The sequence below is a fragment of the Hydra vulgaris genome, chromosome 03 (genome assembly GCF_038396675.1).
Source record: "Hydra vulgaris chromosome 03, alternate assembly HydraT2T_AEP".
In the NCBI taxonomy this organism is placed as follows: Eukaryota; Metazoa; Cnidaria; class Hydrozoa; order Anthoathecata; family Hydridae; genus Hydra; species Hydra vulgaris.
The window spans coordinates 51,079,820-51,100,590 of record NC_088922.1 but is presented as its reverse complement, the minus strand read 5'-3'; the positions used below and the strand labels follow the sequence as shown (position 1 = coordinate 51,100,590).

General features: G+C 27.0%; 1 protein-coding gene across 2 annotated transcripts in view; it reads right to left on the bottom strand.

Annotated features, from left to right (window-relative positions):
* Window positions 1–19,529, bottom strand: part of LOC101237758 (GTPase-activating protein skywalker) — a 55,590-nt gene extending 36,061 nt beyond the window's left edge. Inside the window, exons 1-7 of one of the 2 annotated variants that reach the window (XM_065793579.1) lie at window positions 19,386–19,529; window positions 15,344–15,692; window positions 14,233–14,519; window positions 8,979–9,095; window positions 6,748–6,856; window positions 6,559–6,641; window positions 3,170–3,352 (exon numbers count right to left, since the gene is read on the bottom strand). In XM_065793579.1, coding sequence (XP_065649651.1) covers window positions 3,170–3,352; window positions 6,559–6,641; window positions 6,748–6,856; window positions 8,979–9,095; window positions 14,233–14,519; window positions 15,344–15,638 — 1,074 coding nt within the window. In that variant the 5' untranslated portion in view covers window positions 15,639–15,692; window positions 19,386–19,529. The remainder of the gene's footprint in view (window positions 1–3,169; window positions 3,353–6,558; window positions 6,642–6,747; window positions 6,857–8,978; window positions 9,096–14,232; window positions 14,520–15,343; window positions 15,693–19,385) is intronic. The other variant, XM_065793580.1, reaches the window with a different exon arrangement.
* Window positions 19,530–20,771: the final 1,242 nt, after the last annotated feature.

Below are 20,771 nucleotides of genomic sequence, written 5' to 3'. Positions count from 1 at the left end.
TTTAGAAACAAGATCACGTGTATCAATATCATCACAGCATTCAATAGAATCAATTATCGTCTATTGGTTAAATTTCTTCATTTGGTATATCAATATTGTAATATTTCATAGGTTAATATTGCATTACAACATACAAAGGCATTGCCTTTGTATATTGTAATGCAATATTGATCGTCATATTTTTTCGCTGAAACAATTGGCTGAAAATGTGAAGCTTTGATACAAGTGATACAAATTGTTGTGAGCACAACAAACTCACAAGATTTGTTTTATTAAAAATGCAGCATAAGTTTTACAATCTGGATGACTATTTTTAAGTTTTTCTAACTCAAGACTAATTTCTTTTATCTGGTATTTCACGGCTTTTATACTTTTAAAACAATATTCCCATTGAGTATTGCTTGGCGCCTTCAGATTAATTTTTGAATATTTTACTTGAATAGCCTATCGCTTTGTTGATGCAGCAAAAATCTTAAAAATTTTAATAGTGTTTTTAACACTATCATTTATAACTAAATTGATATTATGTCCAACACACAGCGTATACCATGTTTTGTTGTTGAATTCTAAAATTTGACTTTTCACTCCCAATATTCTCCTTTCATATTGCTTGCGTTGTTATACAACTGACCTTGCCAATCAGCAATATTGATTCCTAATATTTCTAATTCCTCAATACAAACATTTGCTAAATTTTCTCCGGTTGATGACATATTTACAAAGTTTAAGAAACTGCCTTGAACACTTGACTTTTGGTCCGCTATTATAACATACCGATTAATGATGGACAACTGTTCTTTTTTACGAAAATTTGGTGTAGAATTTATCATAACGGAAAAGTATTTTGATGATTTAACACTACTTACTATTGTGTGTAAAACTCTAGAAAATTAATTCTAGAAGCTATAACTCTAAATCTATTGTAAGATAATTTCGATTTGACTTTTCACAGAAAAATATAATGAACTCTTTTTTCTGTATCAGTGATTGATTTTAAATGCATTTTGAGTTCTGGAACAAAACCAGCAAGTAATTCAATTACTCCTAAAAAATTACTATTATTTAGTTGAAAGAGTTTTTTGTTGCTGCCCCTAAAAGCTAAATTTCGTTCACTTAAAAACAATACCGCTATTACAATACATTTTAAATTATTCGTCATCTGCATTTTTTTTAATTAAACACATCTTCATTGAGATGATCTATTCCTGTTCTGCGTTTACTGTTAAATTCTAGAATTTGCCATTTATACGCTGATTAAAGATGTTGCTTTAAAGATTCATGTTCAGATAAACGTATTCTTGTGTGGGCATAATCAGAAAATTCACTTGAAGTTACATTTATCTTTATCAATGAAAACAAACGACAACAGAAGCAGAAACTTTTTCCCGTCGAGTTATAAAATATATTTAAATAGAGAATATAAAACCCAATTTCTTATTTTTTTTTTCACCATTTTTTATTTATTGGCTCATTTATATTTTCTTTAACATTATAGTTTTCAAATTGAGATTTACCATTTAAATTGCATATTTCGATTAAAATAGTGTTCAAAACTGACAAACTTTCATCTTGTTTAAAAAATTTATCTTATGATCCAGCAAGGCTATTTAATTCTGCTACTTTCCAAATTTGTTTCACTCTTTTTTGTGTGCCACTTTCATAACATCTTTTCGACATCTGAGGTTATTAAATATTGTATGTAAATTAAAATTAAACGACAAGTGAGTTTAAAAATGTTAACAAAACTGTTTAAAAAATAAATAAAAACTAACTATTTGAAACAATAAAACAACAGAGCAATTAGGTATATTTAAAATAAATTTAAAAAATATAATTTTTTAAATTAAATCGTTATCAAATTAATCAAATTTTTTTTGTTTCCATTTGATTGACTTTTAGATTAAAACTTTTCCAAAAGGAAAATTTGAGCTGAATTCCATTTTCATTTGAATGGAGTTTCATTTGATTGCGCGTGCAAAATTAGGAAATATTCCTCCAACACTTAATAAAATAAGTTTCTAATCGAAAAGCAATTAAAAAAAAAAAGGAGATTCTTAAGATTGTGCTAGTTTCTTATAAATAAGTTTCATATTAGAAAAATGTGTTTTGTTATTTGTTGCGCTTGCAAAAGTACGGCTCTGCACTGTACAATAAAAAGGCGCATCAAAAAACCTGTTTTCCAGACTAAACCCACATTAAAATCTAAATTAAATTAAAATCTATTTTAGTTTTTTAAAAAGAGTCATAATAAATCAGTTTTTAAAAAAATCTTAAATATTGAGTTTTAATCAGTTTTATGAAAAACAATTTTTTTTTTTTTTAATTCTGTATTTTAAAAGTGTATGCTCTTTCTTTATTTTTCTTCTTTTAATTTTGATTTTACTTCATTAAATTTATTGACTGATTATTGATGTTTATTTATTCTTAAAGAACATAGTTTATATCATAGTTTACTGATACTATAGTTTATACTGAAACTTACTGGCAAAATGTTGACAACAGGTCCAACCATTCTAGTAAAACTTGTTCAAAATTGAAATAGTAAAAAGTTTATAATCAATGTTTTATTGAAATGTATTATTTTAGTTTTTTAAAAAACCGCGAAACAACAAGCTGTCATGAAACTATTTTGGATTTTTAAAAAAATGTGTTACCGCTTTTTGAAAAACCAAAGAGTTTTTAAAAAATATATTAATAAGCAATTTTTTTAACAGTGTACAGTAAAATTATTAACAAATATCTTTGCACATTTAGTGTAAATTGCAAAGACTGTCAAAAGTGAAAGAGAAACAGTGTGGTGCATTTCAATTTATTAATAGCAACTCAAAGCAAAATTAAGTTTTACTAGGAATTAAAAAAAAAATAATTAATTATATTAACTTTATTTTTTTTTTTTTAACATTTTGAACTTTTTACTAATCTTTTCATTAACAACTTGGTTATAACTTATTTTATACATTTACTAAAGTTTTAACGTTTAACTTCAACAAAAAAGTTCTAAAATTTTTTTTCAACAAAATAAAATAAAGCAGACGTATTATAATATATAAAAACTATAAAACATAAAAATTATAAGAATATCTTCTACTTAAACAATCTTTGAATGTTACGAAGAAAGGAAAAAAATTTCGTTCAAAAATTAAAATCAATAAAAATTATTAAAAAAAACCTGAGATAAAACAGAAACCTGAAAGGGTTCAACTATGTCAGAAACTTCTCTAATGTCCAATGCTACTATTTGATGTGTGAATATTACTCCTGGAAATTCAAGTGCATGTGCTTTACACATTTTCATGTTTAAACTTTTTAAATGAGCAATTTGATTGGAGGTTATTTTCACTTTAAGAATATCCTAAAAAATAGAAGAACATTTTTAAGTTACTTTATGTAAGGTAAAACTCAAAACTTTCTACTATTTATTTTGTGGAACACCAGTTAGTAAGCATATTAGTTAGTGGTAAAACTAGGTAGATCTTATCTAGGTACCATCATACAAAATTTAAATTTTTTTTTCAACCAAACCAATCCCATTATATAGGTCTTACTAAATGATGAATTTTGATACCAAATTTATAATCCTAGGTCAAATAAAAGTAAAGATATGCAATATTAAGGTCAAAAAAATACAGTGGACATCTTAATAAAGATATAGAGGAAATTGATTTCAAAAGTGAAAACTTTAAGCAATATTACATAAAATATACAAACAATATCGCATAAAATATACAAAATATACTTTTATAAGTATATTTTATAATATCACTGATAAAATTTAAATTTTATAGCATAATCTCTTAAAAAAACTCAAATATTATGACTGTATAAAGTTTGAGCCCACTTTCAATTTGAGGGGTTAAAAATGTATACATAATTCGGCACAACCTTTGTAAACATGAGGGAGATTTTTACATATCAATTATTATATATCATATGAAAGACCTGTAAATAATCTATTTTAGTATCTTACTTTCATTTGTTAGCCTTTATATTGGTAAAATGAATTCTTTAGGTAAAAGCTACCAATTTTTACCAGGTTTACTTTGAAAAACATAAGGTTTTTTTTACAATAGCACTCTTACCTAGTTTAATCTTCACTTTAAAAAATGTAACAAAAGTGAAGTTTATGAAGGTACTTAATCTTATCCATGAGCTGAGATTTTTAGCAATGTTCAGCTATAGCACCCCAACACATTGCTTATTTTTTTTGTTTTAAACCAAAGTTTCTCATTTCCAATATTTGTTTTATTCTAAATTTAACACACTGGTTGAGCAGAAACATTTTTCTAACTAATGCACTAAAGTTTTTTATTTCAGGAGGGATGAAAAACTTTCTGTTTTTATGTTCGTGATCGCTAGTTAAAGATCATAGACAAATTTAACTTTTTACTAAAAGACTGGTTTGACACAAAGATTGACAATTTCTAAATGGTTTAATATTTTGTATAAGTGAATTAAGTCTCTACAATTTCTTCTAAGATCTTCTTTAAAGGCATTAAAGCTATTTTAACAAGTCACTATTTTTGTGGCCTTATATTTAATTCTTTTGATCATCAAAGATTTGGTGGACTCCATGCTGGAATCCTAAATTCAAGATAAGATCGCACACAGATAGTGTACAAAATTTTACATTTTACAATCTCTACTTTCAAAGATTTTTTTTGAAAACCACATAATTTTTGAAACATTTTAAATGTGTTAAGCATACATTTTAAATGTCTCATTGTTTCCTATTTGTAAGGAAACTTTCAATTCAATTATTTAAATTACTGGTTATACAAAATTTTTTAATCTTTTTCTATAATCCTTTGTGTTCTAATTTATCAGCGATTATCCAGGTCATATTTTATAAATTTTGAAAACTTTTTCCTAAAATTATCCAGAAAATATTAAAAAACATCTGAAAGAAATACGTAAGTATAATACACTTTAAGTAATTAAGAATATCTCATGTGTTTGAAAAGAATTTCATTTGTACGCGTGTACAAATAATGTACACAATATAGAAACATAATTTGTACAAAAAAATGTTTAAATAATTTAATTTTTCATATAAGTGGCATAATGACATAATACAGTAGATAAGGCGCAGCTGACAAAGTTGCAAGTTCAAACTCTTCATAAGAAACTTTTTTTATTTTTTTTTTAAGTTGTACTTCTAAGTACAACTTTAAAAATAAAATACATCAACTGACTTTAATAGGGATAGGCACAGTTGCATGTACATAAATCGAATGACTTTAATAAGGATAGATCCAGTGGAGTGTACTTACATCGACTGAGGGTTTATGTTTTAGCCGGCATTCTTTTAACTAAAAGAGTTTTTTATTTAAATACAGTTCATAAATTAATTTAAATAAATATTGCAATATTTTGTCATTGCTATAGCGGCATTAATACTCAATTTAAATGGTTGCTTTTACGTAAAATATTATCTGACTCTTTAATTTTATACTTTTGAGATATATCAAATTTATATATATATATATCATTTCATCATCGGCTATTATATCAAAGTATATAATAGCCAATGATGATGATGAATTTCCTCAGGTACATCCCGCAACAGAAGTTCAGCTTCACAGAGAACTAAAAGGTTTAAAAGAACTTTCTACTTGTTTCAGCATCCGCCACATATGTTGGCACCAAGTAGGTATTATTTCAAGATTTAATTGAAATAACTTTTTGGAAAAACTTTTTCTTGGTAAAAAATATAATATTAATACAGCTGGAGAAATCTCATGAACCTACAAAAATCTGTGTAGTCTTGGAACCTTTATGGAAACAAATCAAAAAAGAGCAATTTAAAACAAAAACATAGAGATTTATCATAGAAGCAAACTTTTATAAAACAGACATCTTAAAGCTTATAAAAGATGACAAAAATAGAGACAAGCTAGCAATGACAGAAGACACTGAGTTCAGAAATTCAAAAGTGAAATGGTAAAGTTTGACGCTTGGAAAAACAAATAGTATCATAAAAGAAGACGAGGAAAAACGAATGTTAGATATTATAGAAAGTATGTGTAGAGAAGAACAACATCAAAAAGAAAACAAGAAATGTCAAAGAAAAAAGTTATTGAGGACATAGAAAGGAAGATTTTGAGAACTATCTTCAAGTGGTACAAATGCCACTGAACCTAATAGTGATTTGTAGATATGTTAAAAAAATAATGTTCTTGACAAGTGGATTCCTTTCTTGACTAGGAAAATACAATGAGGAAATTAGGTTTCTGGTGGTCCATATGCTTAAAAGCTATGTGCTATGGTTGCTCTGTAGGTAATTAAATATTTTGATAACATATATTTAACATTTTGTCAAACTGTTGCAAATTTTATACATTTTTTATCTTTTAAAAGTTGTTTTATTCAGGCACCATATATCTGAATAACATATTTTCCATGCAATGGATATACAAGGTTCATAACAAAAAGCAGCAACACATCTAAATGTCGGCTAAAAGTTAAAAAGTTGGCTTAAAAGATAAAGAATAAAGGGAAATAGAAAAAGCAAAGTGCATACACCACATAAAAAAATCTGTCCTTATTAATAAAAGCTACCTTTACAAAAACTTCTGGATCAATTTTGAGTGATTGCACAAATTGAACAATAGTAGTAACAAGATCTTGTGGAGAAAAACACACTAAAAATAATTTATACTCATGTTCACTTTAATTCATTGACATTATGGATTAATTCACATTTACAAAAAAAAAAAAACAAATCATATAAATGTAAAAAAAACCTACTAAGCTGGTTAAAAGTCAGCGAATAAGAATGAAACAACGTTAACAAATACAATCCCATACGATAAAATATCTTTGGTCCTTCAATCAGAAAACAATCAACAACTCTAACCTATAATTGAACTTGAAATATTTCTCAAGAAAGTTAAAAACTTTTAATTTAAAAAACTCAACATTAAAAAAAAAATTTTTAATTTGTTTTGTTTAAATTTGTTTAGTTTTAAGACAGTAAAACAAACAGTTTAAAGTTGTTAAAACACTTACAAATAAGAAATAAAAAATAAAATAATAATAAAAAACAAATAATTAAAACCCACTATAGGTGTTGCATTATTTTAAAAAGGAATCAGTTGTAGCGTAACTTTTGACTCCGCGATATTTCAAGAAAGTTCAAGAGAAATAAAAAAACTATTTTAACTTGAATTATTAAATGACAATAGAACATTTTAAATCTATGCCAATCTAAAAAAATATGAATATATTGTTATATAATGTAACAACATTATATATAAATTTATTTTACAGAAGTTTTTGTCTGTTTTTTATTTCATGTTTTTTGAAGGTTGCTTCACTTTAGTGTGGTGTGAAAAAAAAAAAAGTAAGCAATTGCTAACAATATCCTTTATTTATAGTTTTATTCTCATTAAATTGATGAGACAAAACAAAAACTTTTTGATTGGTTGGCTGAAATTAATGTTCATTTTTATCTTTTCAAGAAATTGAATATCTAATTTTTAATTTTAAAATATCTAAATATTTTAAAATTAAAACTATATGTACATTTGAATTTTAAAACTTCTTTTGTGAACTCTTTAAATAATAAATGATAAATAAACAAGGCTGAAAATAAAAAATAAAAAACTTCAAAATTAAAACTTGTTAAACTATGCATCATGCCTAAAAAATTGTGATATGAAAAGTAATTCATGAATAAATTTTTATGTCATATATGACATGAAATTTTGTATATGAATCACTTTTTTATGTAAAAGCAAAAGTTCATTCATGGTCTTTTTCTTTTACATACGCAATATTTTTGTTTAACAAAACTTAATGGAAATTTTTATTTCGCAATTTTATTCTTTCTTGACTAAAAATAATAATAGTATAACTATAAGGAGCAAAAACTTAATGGAAATTTTTATTTCGCAATAACTATAAGGAGCAAAAACAAAAAAACAACAACAAAAAACAATATGTAGTAATTTTAAAAGATTTTTATTTTCATGAAAAAAGTTTGCTATCATTTAACCCTTTCACGCCTGACAGAACATATCTGTCTTGGGTTATTTAAAGTTTTATAGACATTTAACCTTTGTTTATGATGCACTCAAAACTTAATCAAAATATTAGTCTCATAATTAGGCAATACTTTACAACAACTTTTTTTCGCCATTGGCGGGTTTTATCAGTTTGTATTTTTATTCAAATAGCAGTGACTATCAAAATGTGTTGATTTAATAAGATAACTTGTAGCTATTTAAGAGATCAAGCTATATGTTATAAAAAATTTTTATACATTATTTAACTCTAGTTGATTAAAAATAAGACAAACTTTACATTTGCGTTACTATTCTTGTATTGTTTTTTTTTTTTTCATATATTTATATATACTCCTGGAAAAAATTTTAAAAAGTAAAAAAATTTTTATATCTTAGGCCTAAAAAGGTTAAAACATTTCTTGAACTTTTATCTAAACAAGGTCTGATGTCATTTTTTTTTTTTTTTTGGTTTTGTTTACAAGAAGAAAAAAAGAAGTGATATCAAAACAATTTAATATTTGAAAGAAAAATTAATAATTGAAAAATTATTAATAAAAAAATAATAAAAAACTAAATAATTGTAGAAAATTAAAGAATAACTTAAAAAAATCTATATAAATAAAATTTAAATATGTAAATTATCTAAAACCTGTTTTAAATCTCAAAACAAATTTTCTTAGATTTTTAAAAGTTTTTTCTATAGCTAAGCCTCCTTTTGAATACTTTTTGTACAAGAATTATATATAGAACAGAAACATACATTTTAGACCTCAGATGAAAAAGACCATAATTCTTTTTCAACATTTACCTGAAAACATGTGTCCACCACATGTTGAATTCAAAACAGGTTGTACACCAAAATAACATGCCTAAGACAAGTAAAACTATAAAACAAAGAATTATTAAAAGGGTTATTCTTTACATTAAAGTACCCTTTACAATGAGATTCTAAATAGTAACAAAAAACCTTACCAAATTAGCGAATGATAGTCGATCAAACAGCATTTTTTTTAAAGATGGAAACATAACCAGTTTAGTCCCCTTAATGCAAGGAGAAAGAAAAGACTCAAGTCTGTTGAAAATCTTTTTCTACATAAAAAAACAACAACAATAAACTAACATTAAGCAAATATTAAATTTTTTTTCATTATTTTTTTTTTCATTATTTTTTTTTCTCTTAACATCTTCACTTCCAACAAGGCTGCAAGCAACCACTATTAGAGTTGGAAGTTACTAAAATATTATTTTTATTTTAAATCCTACAGGATACTTAGTTTTCATTTTATAATATTATTTTATAATTAAATTAATAAGTGTAACACTTATTTATTTATTTTTTATTTTGATTCACTCCAAACAAGACTGTAAGCAACCACTATTAAGTTGGGAGTTATTAGAAAAAAAGAATAGAGTTATAGAGCAAGGAAACGGTTGACTTTAAATATTGTATGAGTCAGGAAAACATGAAGATTGGAGAGAGATTCTAAGGGTTGAGGTGCAGAGATAAAAACTAGACGAATAAAAGTTTTTGGAGCATGCAGAGACAGATACAGTAAACAAATGAGACTACGCTGAATGAAAAATCAAGCAAGAATGAGTTTTAGTTGATCGAACTAGAGATGATAGTTCCTTTGAGCAGCAACCATGATAGTATTTGTAGAAAAGAGAAAAAGAAGCAACTTTGCAATGATGGAAAAGGGCTCAAGCTTAGCAGATAGAACTGGTCCAACTAGGTTTGCAACGTGTTTTTGGACCTTGTCTAAAAGAAGAAAAGCATCATTAAAAGAACCAGTCCAAATATGGCAACAGCATTCCATTCAGGGACAAATAAGAGATTTGTAAAGGTAGAGAATAGAATCAGGAGAGAGAAAATGATAAACACGATAAAGAGAAGCAACCTTAGCAGATGCTAATTTAGCAATCAATTGTATATATGGTTTCCATGAAAGGTCAGTAGTAAACAATAATCCAAAAAAAAATAAAGATAAGGACTCAGTGAGAGGTTGCCATTTATTAATATATGAATTTCAACAGTACTGCAATAGTTGTTTACAGTAAATAACTGAGTTTTGTTGGAGTTAAAATTTACAAACCACTGTGAGCCCCAATCTGTTACAAAAGTGAGATCAAATTCAAGATTGGCTGCCTGTTCTAAGCGATCAAAAAGAGAAGACTTTTTGTCAAGACAGGAGGATAAAGTTGAGTCATCAGCAAAAAGAGTTAATTTAGATGTAAGGTTGTAGGAAGATCATTAATGTAGATAAGAAACAGACCAAATATAGAACCTTGAGGTACCCTAGAGGTTACTGGAAATAAAGAAGAGTTTTGGGCTTCAAGGATGACTTAATAAAGTGATTAGAAAGAAATGATTTGACAATCTCAAAAACTTTCCCAGATACACCATATGAAACAAGCTTATGGACAAGACCAACATGGCAATTTAGTTGAAAGTCTTAAATATGTCAAGAGCAATAGCCCTAGCCTCTCCGCCTCCATCTAATGCACGATAAAATCTTTCAGTCACAGCAGTTAGCAAATCAGCTGAAGAGCAAGAGGATTGAAAACCATATTGTAAGTTAGTTGATTCAAGACAGAATGTAAGAAATTTGTTTATCAAAGACTCAAAGACCTTGCTAATAACAGAAAGAAGACTGATCGGACAATAATTGGAGGGGCCAGAATGCTCACCAGAGTTTTTGAAAATTGGAACAACAGATGCCATTTTCCAGCAGGCAGGAAAACAAGTCTCAATCAAGCACTTATTAAATAGTTTAGAGAGAATTGAAGAGAGTTTTGGAGAACAATTTTGTAACACTATGAAAGGAACGTTGTTGGGACCACAAGCCATAGAAGAGTTTAATTGAGAAATGACTTTAGCAATGGAAGCTGGAGTTTATTTGTCTAACAATGGGTTAACCTGTTTAATCGGAATGGAAGGATGACAATGGAAATAAGATTTGAGAGTCAAATTAGAAAAAAGTTCTTTGCAAATAGTTCTGCCTTATCCTTGAGAGAGGTAATTAGATTAGTTTCAGGGATGAGGAATGGAATAAAAGACCTACCTTTTTTAATAACAATGTTGAAGATTTTCCAAAAGTCTCTAGAGCCTAACTTCTGAGATAAGATACGAGATTTAGTAAACTGAGAATAATGGAGCTTAACATCTAACAGCACCTTTTTACATCGATTTCTTGCAATAATAAATAGCTGTTTGTTCTCAAGAGAATTGTTCTTTCAAAAAAGATGAAAAAAATGATTAGGATTAGATATAGCAGCTGCAAAAGTGGGTGAAAACCATGGAGTAGAATGAGGCTTGACTTGGAACCGAGGAGAAGGAACAAAAGCTTCCATTCCTGCCTGACTCCAGGAGGTTATGTTGGAGGTGCATTTTTCAGCTGAAAAGGAAGCATGGGATGAAAGATTTAAAGAGATCATTGCATGGAGAGAACCACCTGAGGGAGAAAAAGGAGAAACTGAACACAAGCTAGGATCAGACACCAGACATAAATCAAGGAGACAAGGTAAATGATTAGGGTTGTCAGGAAAACGAGTCACAATGTTAACTATCTGAGTAAGAGCTGAGAAATGCAGAAGTTATAGGCTTTAGTGCCAGCAGGGTCAGTGGCATTAGAGCCAAGCCATTCAGTGTGATGAGCATAAAAGTCTCCAATAACAACAATGTTGGCAGAAGGGTAATGAGAAAGGGCATGGTCAATTTGATCAGAAATTACATCTAAAAAAGTGCAGTCTTGGGAAGAAGGAGAATGATAAGGAACAAAGAGAAAGGTGATAGAGTGAAGAGGTGCTAAGCGGAAGCATATTAAAGAATGGTCAAAGGATTCAAACCTGATTTCATGACAAATAGATGAATTGATGCATATGTATACCCCCAGGCTAAGCATGTGACTATTGGAGTTTTTGCAGATCAAAGAATAGTACCCATCAACACTGCGATCAGAAAAAGGAATAGCAAAATTTAAATTAGTCTCACTAAGAGGAGGCAAAACTGGTGAATTTTGCAAGAGGTAAGATTCAACTGATGGAAATTTGCTTCGCAGACCACAAATGTTACTAAAAGATATATTAAAACAGTTAGGTGGTGGGGATAGTTTTTTATGTTTAATATTATGGGTTACTTTTGGCCTGATTTAAATGTAAAGAGAACTTGACTCTTTCATAGATAGACCACGGCCTCCTAAGCAATGAGCTGTGCAATTTTCTCAGCCCTGTTAATTAACCCTTAGTCGTAACATAAGGCTCTATATGTGGCCTTGACAATATGCACCAAAAGCATTAACAGGGACACCATCCTTGTGCAACATGGCACTGTTAATACTCTGATATTTTGCAGCTGTTGATGGAATCAGCCTCTCTGAGTGCTACCACAGAGTTTGGAAAACCTTACTACCAGCCGGCCTCAGAACCATTTTAGTACCCTCATTAGGGGATAACAGGAGGAGTTGCATACCCACTATCAAGATGGCACAAGCAAAAACCTATGAGAAAAGTCGAGAAGATTCAGCATTCATCATTTTAGGCAGGAAACAATGTAACACAGGTTTATATCCTTGCCAGCCTAATAGATGAAGAAGGGGTTCGAGGCTGGTCAACAGAATTATTCTGCTTTCCCCTAAAGTCTTTACCTAGAAGGCTTTCTACAAGACAGTAGCTGGATGCAGTTGACATCCGCCTAAGATGAGTATTTTTATAGAGACACCATCTCTAGCCTTTACTTAACCATGAGCCCCAAGGCAGGGGATTTTTAAGTTGGGGTTTGTTTCTCCTAGCCGTTGCCTAAAAAAGCACACTCTACAAGGCAGCAGAACATGGGACAGATAGTAGTGGGTTACATACCAACAGCAGGGTAATCGTGATGATCCTAAACCTGACCTGACCTGGAGTAATTTAAAGAAGCTGCTTCCTGCAAACATTACCTCAAAACATCAGGCATGATATTTTGGAAATGCATTAGGGAAAAATATTACATCTAACAAAATACTAGAGATAAGGGTGAGTGTAGGTTTTATAGTTAGAGTGTCTAATAAATATAATACGCACATTACCATGATGGAACAGAGACTCAAGCTTGGCAATTTTTAGTGCTATTAAAAACTTCATTTAGAATATGCTTTTGAACCTTGTCTAGAAGAGAAAGGGCATCATAAAAAGAAACAGCCCAAATTTGAAAATGTTCAAACAGAAAATGTTTTAAAAACAAATTAGGAAAAGTTCTTTGCAAATAGTTCTGCTTTATCCTTGGGTGAGGTAATGAGATTAAATAAAATCATGTATAGGTAACTATAGAAATTCATTATGTAGGTAGGTAACTATAGAAATTCATAATGTTGAAGGTAACTGAATTTATTTATGACATGTATGAATCTCTAATCATTGTATTAAAGGTAACCAAATGTTATTTATTCTTTATGCTAATGGTAACTAGGGATTATTTGTTTGTTTTGTTAATGGTAACTAACAATTATTTATTATTTGTGTTAATGGTTCTTAGAGGTTATTTATTCTTTAAATTGATTGTAACTAAAGATTACTTATTCTTTGTGTTAACGGTAACTAAAGATTATCTATTCTATCTATTGATAACTAAGAAAAATTTATTTATTGTGTTAATAGTAGCTAATGGTTATTTATTTTTTGTGTTAATGGTAACTAAATATTACTTATTTTCTCTAACAAAAGTAACTAAGGAATATTTATTCATAGTGTAAAAGGTTATTTACTTTTTGTGTTAATAGTAACTAAAGATTCTTTATTTTTTGTAACAATTTTAACCAAATGTTATTTATTCATTATGTTAATAGTAATTAAAGGTTTTTTATTTTTTCTGTTAATGGTAACTAAATATTATTTATTCTTTCTATTAATGATAACTAAAGAATATTTATTTGTTGTGTTAATAGTAACTAATGGTTATTTATTTTTTTGTATCAATTTTAACCAAATTTTATTTATTCTTTGTGTTAATGGCAATTAAAGGTTATTTATTGTTTGCATCATTAATTATAACCAAAGGCTTTATTAACTAAAAAACATATAAATCAATAAAAAAGAAAAATTTATAACAAAAATATTATTTACTCATGTTTTGATAAACATAACCATAGCAACAACACAGCCACATAAAAAATTAGATTAAATAATTATTTCAGAATTATTAACAGTACCAAATGCAACCAACTAAAAAACATTAAAAAAAAGTTAAACTTACATCCATTAATTTTAGAAGATCTTGCATTGTGCAGTCAGTGGCTGTGTTTTCAGATTTGGTCTCATCAAGTACATTTTTGCTCAATATTCCAGTTAAACAGGCGAAAGTGTCTTCCTCATTCATAAAATGAAGCATTACAGTAGCAATTGGTTCTAACATTGGACAATAAACAATATTTGGATTCAAGTTGGTAATAACATAAAGTATTTTGCATAATGAGTAACATCCAGCAGAAGTTAAAAAGTGAGAATTAGTTGCTAGCTTTTCAAGATTATAATGGAAATGACCTTCAAAAAAAAAGTTGCAACTTTTTTAATACAATTTAAAAAAAATGTAAACTAAACTAAAAAATTTAATTTAAAAAACAGAAAATGATAAATAAAAATGTGAAAAACAAATATAAATATATTCATATGAATAAAGTCAAAAATTTAAATCTTTAAAACTTAAAAAAACAAAAGAAAAACTCTTTTAATAAAAAAAAACTCATTAAATTGATAATAAATAATAATAATAACAAAACACAGCATAATAGCACTAAGTTTATTTTAAGTTTTTAATCAATGTTGCTTTTATCATTACATTTTATTGATTGCACTAATAGTGTGAGTGTTAGGTCATATTGCTAAATTATGGTATCTATGGTGACAATATTACCTATGACAATAATAATAAAAATAGTGATACATAATACCATGTTATTAGTGATATATAATATTGATAGTGATATAATATCAAGTGATATAAAATACCACGTTATCATTATATATATTATTGTGAGCACTAATCACAATACTATATATAATGATAACGTGATAATATATATCACTATAATATACGTGATAATGAGAATTTAATGTAATAATGAGATATTAACAGCATATATTTTATATATTATAACAACATATATTATATATTGTTATAATTTTTTTGTCACATATAATATATATATATATGTGACAATAAAAATATATGTGACAATAAAAATTAGGTTTACTAATAATATCTATATTATAGCCTTACTATAATATAGATTAACATATATATATTGATATAATAAATACTTTTTGAATATAAAAGTTATAAATGAAAAATGTAAATTCTATCTTACTCTGTCCAAGTAGGTCGTCACAAGTTTTTTTATACAAATTAGGAGTGTTCTTTAAAACCTCTAATCCACCTGAAAACAACAACCAGTATTGTTTCCGCTGCTTAATTGCAATATTCTTACGAATTATTTTTTTAACTTTTACATATTCTTTAGAAGTTATATTATGCAAACTGGTTTTAGCCAGAACATTTTGAAGTATACAATTTTCTTTTAAGTCAAGTTCAGGTTGCTCCAAAATAGCAACTGAATGTTGAGCACTATTATCAACACAATTTTGTAAAATATCATCATACATTTTGTTTTCTTATATGTAACAGCGACAACATTTATGTAAGGTATTATTGAAATACTAAATTACGAAGAAAAAAATACAAAAATACAAAAGTATTAATGTAAGTCATACATAATTGAAATGTTATTCTTTATTTAATTTTTTTTTTTAAAAAAAACATTAAAAAAAAAAATCTTTTAATTTATTATTATTATTATCAGTGTTATTATTATTATTATTATTTTATTATTATCATTATTAAACACAAATGCAAAAATAAAAATTATAAAAATGCTTATAATCAATCATAAAAATGACTCAGTCACATAATTTGTATTCATGATACCAACAATATTTTAAACAGAACTAGTTTTAGAATTTTTATTTACTTTTTAAATAAAAGTTTAATACACCTTACATTACAAGATTGTAATTAATCAAGGATCATTGAAAATAACGACAAACCAATGATCACTAAAGATCTTGATGAATGAAAGATCAAGGGAAAAAATCAATTTGGAGAAAAAATAAAATACTTTAAAGGAAAAACTGCAGAAAAGAATTAAAAAGAGGTGCCCAGTGGACCAGGGGTAAATAAACCCCTTAAAACCAACTTTTATATTAGAGTAATTTTTTATTATAAATTTTATTTAGAGGTCCCCCCCTCTCAGCACTCTAAAAATTTTTCCCTACTATGATATTTATAACACTTTCCTTTTTCACAAGCAGAAAAACACTGCCACGCATGTGATTAACTTTAAATTTCACTCTCATTTATATATATATATATATATATATATATATATATATATATATATATATATATATATATGTATATATATATATATATATATATATATATATATATATATATATATATATATATATATATATATATATATATATATATATATATATATATATATATATATATATATATATATATATATGGTTATGACCACTCTTAAAAACCTAATACTATCAGATTTGAATTTCTCAATCTCAATTACTTATATTTAGACATACAACATGCCCCATCTAAATAAAAAACCATTGGTATATTCCAGGACCACCCTTTACCAATGACTATTTAAGAAACCATAATCACATCTAAAGGCCCAATATGCCTAGATTTGAATTCCCTGACCGCAATTACCTATATTTAGACATACAACATGTCACATCTAATTTAAAAACCATCAGGATATCCTATATCCGCCCTTGACAATACCTAAAATGATCAGTTGTATGTAGTAAGCGACCAGGACTATGGCCGGGGCTGGGTTTGATAACACATAGCCGCGAACGGGGCCAGGTTTATGACCAGGGCATAAATATTAATAAAGCCTATAAAAATATTACTTTTAATTAAAATTTACGACATGAATTTTATTTAAAAACAATATTTTATAGGATTTATCAATTTTAATGCAGTCCCGGCCGGGTTTATGACCCGGCCTGCATTAATATTAATAGATCCTATAAAAGTATTGTTTTTAATTATAACTCATATCATAAATTTTAATTATAAATAACATTTTATAGGATCTATCAATATTTATGCAGCCCTGGTCATAAACCTGGCCCCGGTCACGGCTATGTGTTATCAAACCTAGCCCCGGCCATAGCCCTGGTCACTTACTACTTGTATGGTCATGATCACTTTAAACTTTAAATAGAGTCCGAAAATGAATTCCTCTGCTCCAAAAACCCTTATTAACATGTGTCATATGTCTATATTTAATCAATAAATAATTCTGGCCCACTGTGCTTAAAATAAACCGTAAATTTTTTTTGAAAAAACACTCTTTTCTTTTAAGCCAAACTAGTATTTTGACCAAAAAAAATATTTGGCAAAATATACAATTGGCATAATTTCCATGACTAATTTCTTTGTCCATTACAAATTTCCCAAAATACTACAAATGAAATACTATCTAAATTTTAATTTAGCTCCGATTGTTTTTATAGAAAATAAATATTGTTTGTTATACTTTTTTATTTTTATATTTAGCTAGGACTTGAAACATTATACATTTTATTATAGTTATCTGAAAAAGCAATTATATTATTAAAGCCTTTACCATAATATCACTTTTATTTGAAGTACTCATAAACAACTTATTTCTATAAAAATAACTATATAAAATTTTTAACCTTTATCTATGATTAATCATTTATTTATTTTTTGCAAGATCTGAATTTAAACAACTCCCGTGATTTTATGGAAGTTTTGATTATGAAGATGGATTGTGAAACTTGTTAATTTTGAATCTACAAAATATGAAATACAGATAAAACTTATTTAAGAAATCAAACTTTATTTCAGGGTTACTTAAACATGTTCAAAAATTTCTTAAATTTTTTTGAAGTCACAATTGATGAAAAAAGATAAAAAGACATAATACTCAACTTAAAAGTATTGAATGTGTTACTATAATGCTATTCTACTACTTTTGCTTATTGAGCAGTGGATTGTTTGAATGCTTAATGCTCATGTTAATGATAATAATACTGTTGATGGCAATATTAAAACTTCTAGATCGTTGTTGACACTGATGATGGTGAGAATTTAGTGATAATGCTTTTGTAGTTAATAAAAATTCTATCAAGTTTCTTAATATAAGAACAGGTTTTAAGTTGGTTTCTATAAACCTGCTCTTTAAACAAGAAAATTAGTTTAAAGAAAATTAGTTTAAAGAAAATTAGTTTAAAGAAAATTAGTTTAAAGAAAATTAGTTTAAAGAACATTTTGCTAGTGAGTCATGATAAAAAACTTTAATCAAATATTATTTTATTGTTTGAAAAATAATAAACTTTGATTAGTGATTCAGGGACAGGAACCACCAATACTATTACAAAAGTAATAACAGCTTAATATAGATAACAAACTTTTATTTACCTAAAATAAGCTAAATAAAATAAAGAAACAAAATCAATTTTTTCACTTTCAACTGTAAATGGGAGAGAATGGTAGAAGGACTATTTCAAATGTCTAATAATGCTATTTCATATGAATATTACAGACAAATGAAATATTAACCTAACTTATCCCATAAAGATCTATTTTATGATGCTTGTTGAATCTGAATGTTTTAATTCATGATAAGCAGCTCAGCAGCAAGATAAAAAATGTGAGACCTTTCAACCAATTCTATTCAGTGATTATTCTAGTCTAATAACTATACTTTAACAATGATGTAAAAGAAACTTGAGAAATCAATATTTTGATGAAACCCAAAAATAATAAGTTAGATTACTACCATTAAAATTTTAAACACCATAAATAACAGTTAATTGTTTTTGTGGTAACAAAGAGTTCCTAATGCAACTAAACATAATGTCAAAAGCATCAACAAGAACAACTTCCATGTGCAAAGAATAGAGTTCAATAGTCTGAGAATTATAAAACTAAGTTTAAGAAAATACTAGAAAAGGTTGAATAAAGATTTAAAAAAAAAAACATAAGCAAAGGTCCATAAATTTATTGGAAACATTTTTTTATTTTATCAATATTCTTTAGGATTTATAATATCAAAGCGAATTAATTTTGCAAATTTTAAAGACATTACTACTATTTATTCTTAAGAAATGGCTAAGTTGTGTAACTCAAAAATAATTTACAAGTCAAAACATGAAAAATATGATTTATTTTTTAATATGTAAACAAACAATTTTTTATTATAACAAGAACTTTTTATTGTAATAATAAAAAATTTTGGCAAATTTTAAAAATAAATAAATTAAAATTTTTAAACTTATATTATTTACCTTCTTAAGCCAGAAATAATAGTTTTTTCACACAAAAATTTTAATAGTACTTAAATTGGAATTTACTTTTAAGTCTTAATTTCGCTATTTTATTTTCTCTGAAAATACCGGTACCTAACGCTACCAAACAAATAAAAACGAAAGTATACGTGCAAAAAGTTATATATGTGCAGATGACGCATGAAATTATCAAAAATAACTTCAAAACAATTTTTGCTTTTAAACTATTTGTTTTCATCTTTACGCTTTATCTGTAATCTTTTAATTGTTTATATCATTATTACTTTTTACCTGTAATCTTGTTATTAGATGATAAAAGAATTAATGTTTTTAACTTTTAAACATCAAACAGCAAAGATCAAAATTTTAAAAACGAAAGTTTATTAGAGTCGCTGTGTAAGATTTGTGTTCAAAATAAGAAAATACAAGAAATTGATTGCAAAATCTAGTTTCTTTTTATAGTTATATAAATTTATAAAAAGCAAAAAAATGCAGTCAAAATTGTTTACTTTTTACCAAAACATTAACATTGTATTTCATAGTACAATAAAGATTTTTACATAATATTTAAAAATGAAACTGTAAGCTGGTTAAAATCCAAACAAATACTCGATTTTCAATTTTGGCGATATTGATGGGGATACATAATTTTTCTTGCACATAGTCAAAGCCGGCGCCAGAGTATATGTTGTATACTGTCTCACTATGCCCCCCCCCCTCCTCGAATCCATTTTTATGGCTACCGGAAAGTTGTCAATAAAATACAGAAACCTTTACAACTCTTTTCTTTCTCAAGATTTTGAGAAAGAATGGGTTAGAGAAAATCCATGCTTCAAGATCCACCATTTAAAAAACGTGTTTAAAGTTCTTTTTTGTAAGTCATATTTTAAAGGTACTTATCTACACAAGTGAAGAAAAATAGATTTATAGTGGTAATAGAGTTAAGTTTTCTACTAAACATCTTTGAAAAAGTAAACGTACTTTTTATCGTTTGAGATGATAAGAAAGCTGTGTAAATATTGGAGTAAATTGTATTATTTTGTAATAATGTTTACATGGTACTGTTTCAAGGTAAACATACGGCTTCTTGTTATTTTCAGAAAGTATTAATATATGGATTGTCACTAAAAGTTATATAATTTTGAAATATGTTTATACTATGCAACTTTTAAACAGACTTTTTGCTGAAAAATTTGTTTCCGTAAAGGACGGATTTACGCATACTTAAATGTGTAATCTCAAAATTCTTATTTCAATCAATAAAAACAAAAATCTTAGTCAGAATTAACAAAAAATATTGCCGTAGCAATAAAATAATGCAAATGAATAAGATAATATTTGTTGACAAACATTTGCGCTAGACAAAAGAGGATTTAACTACTTACC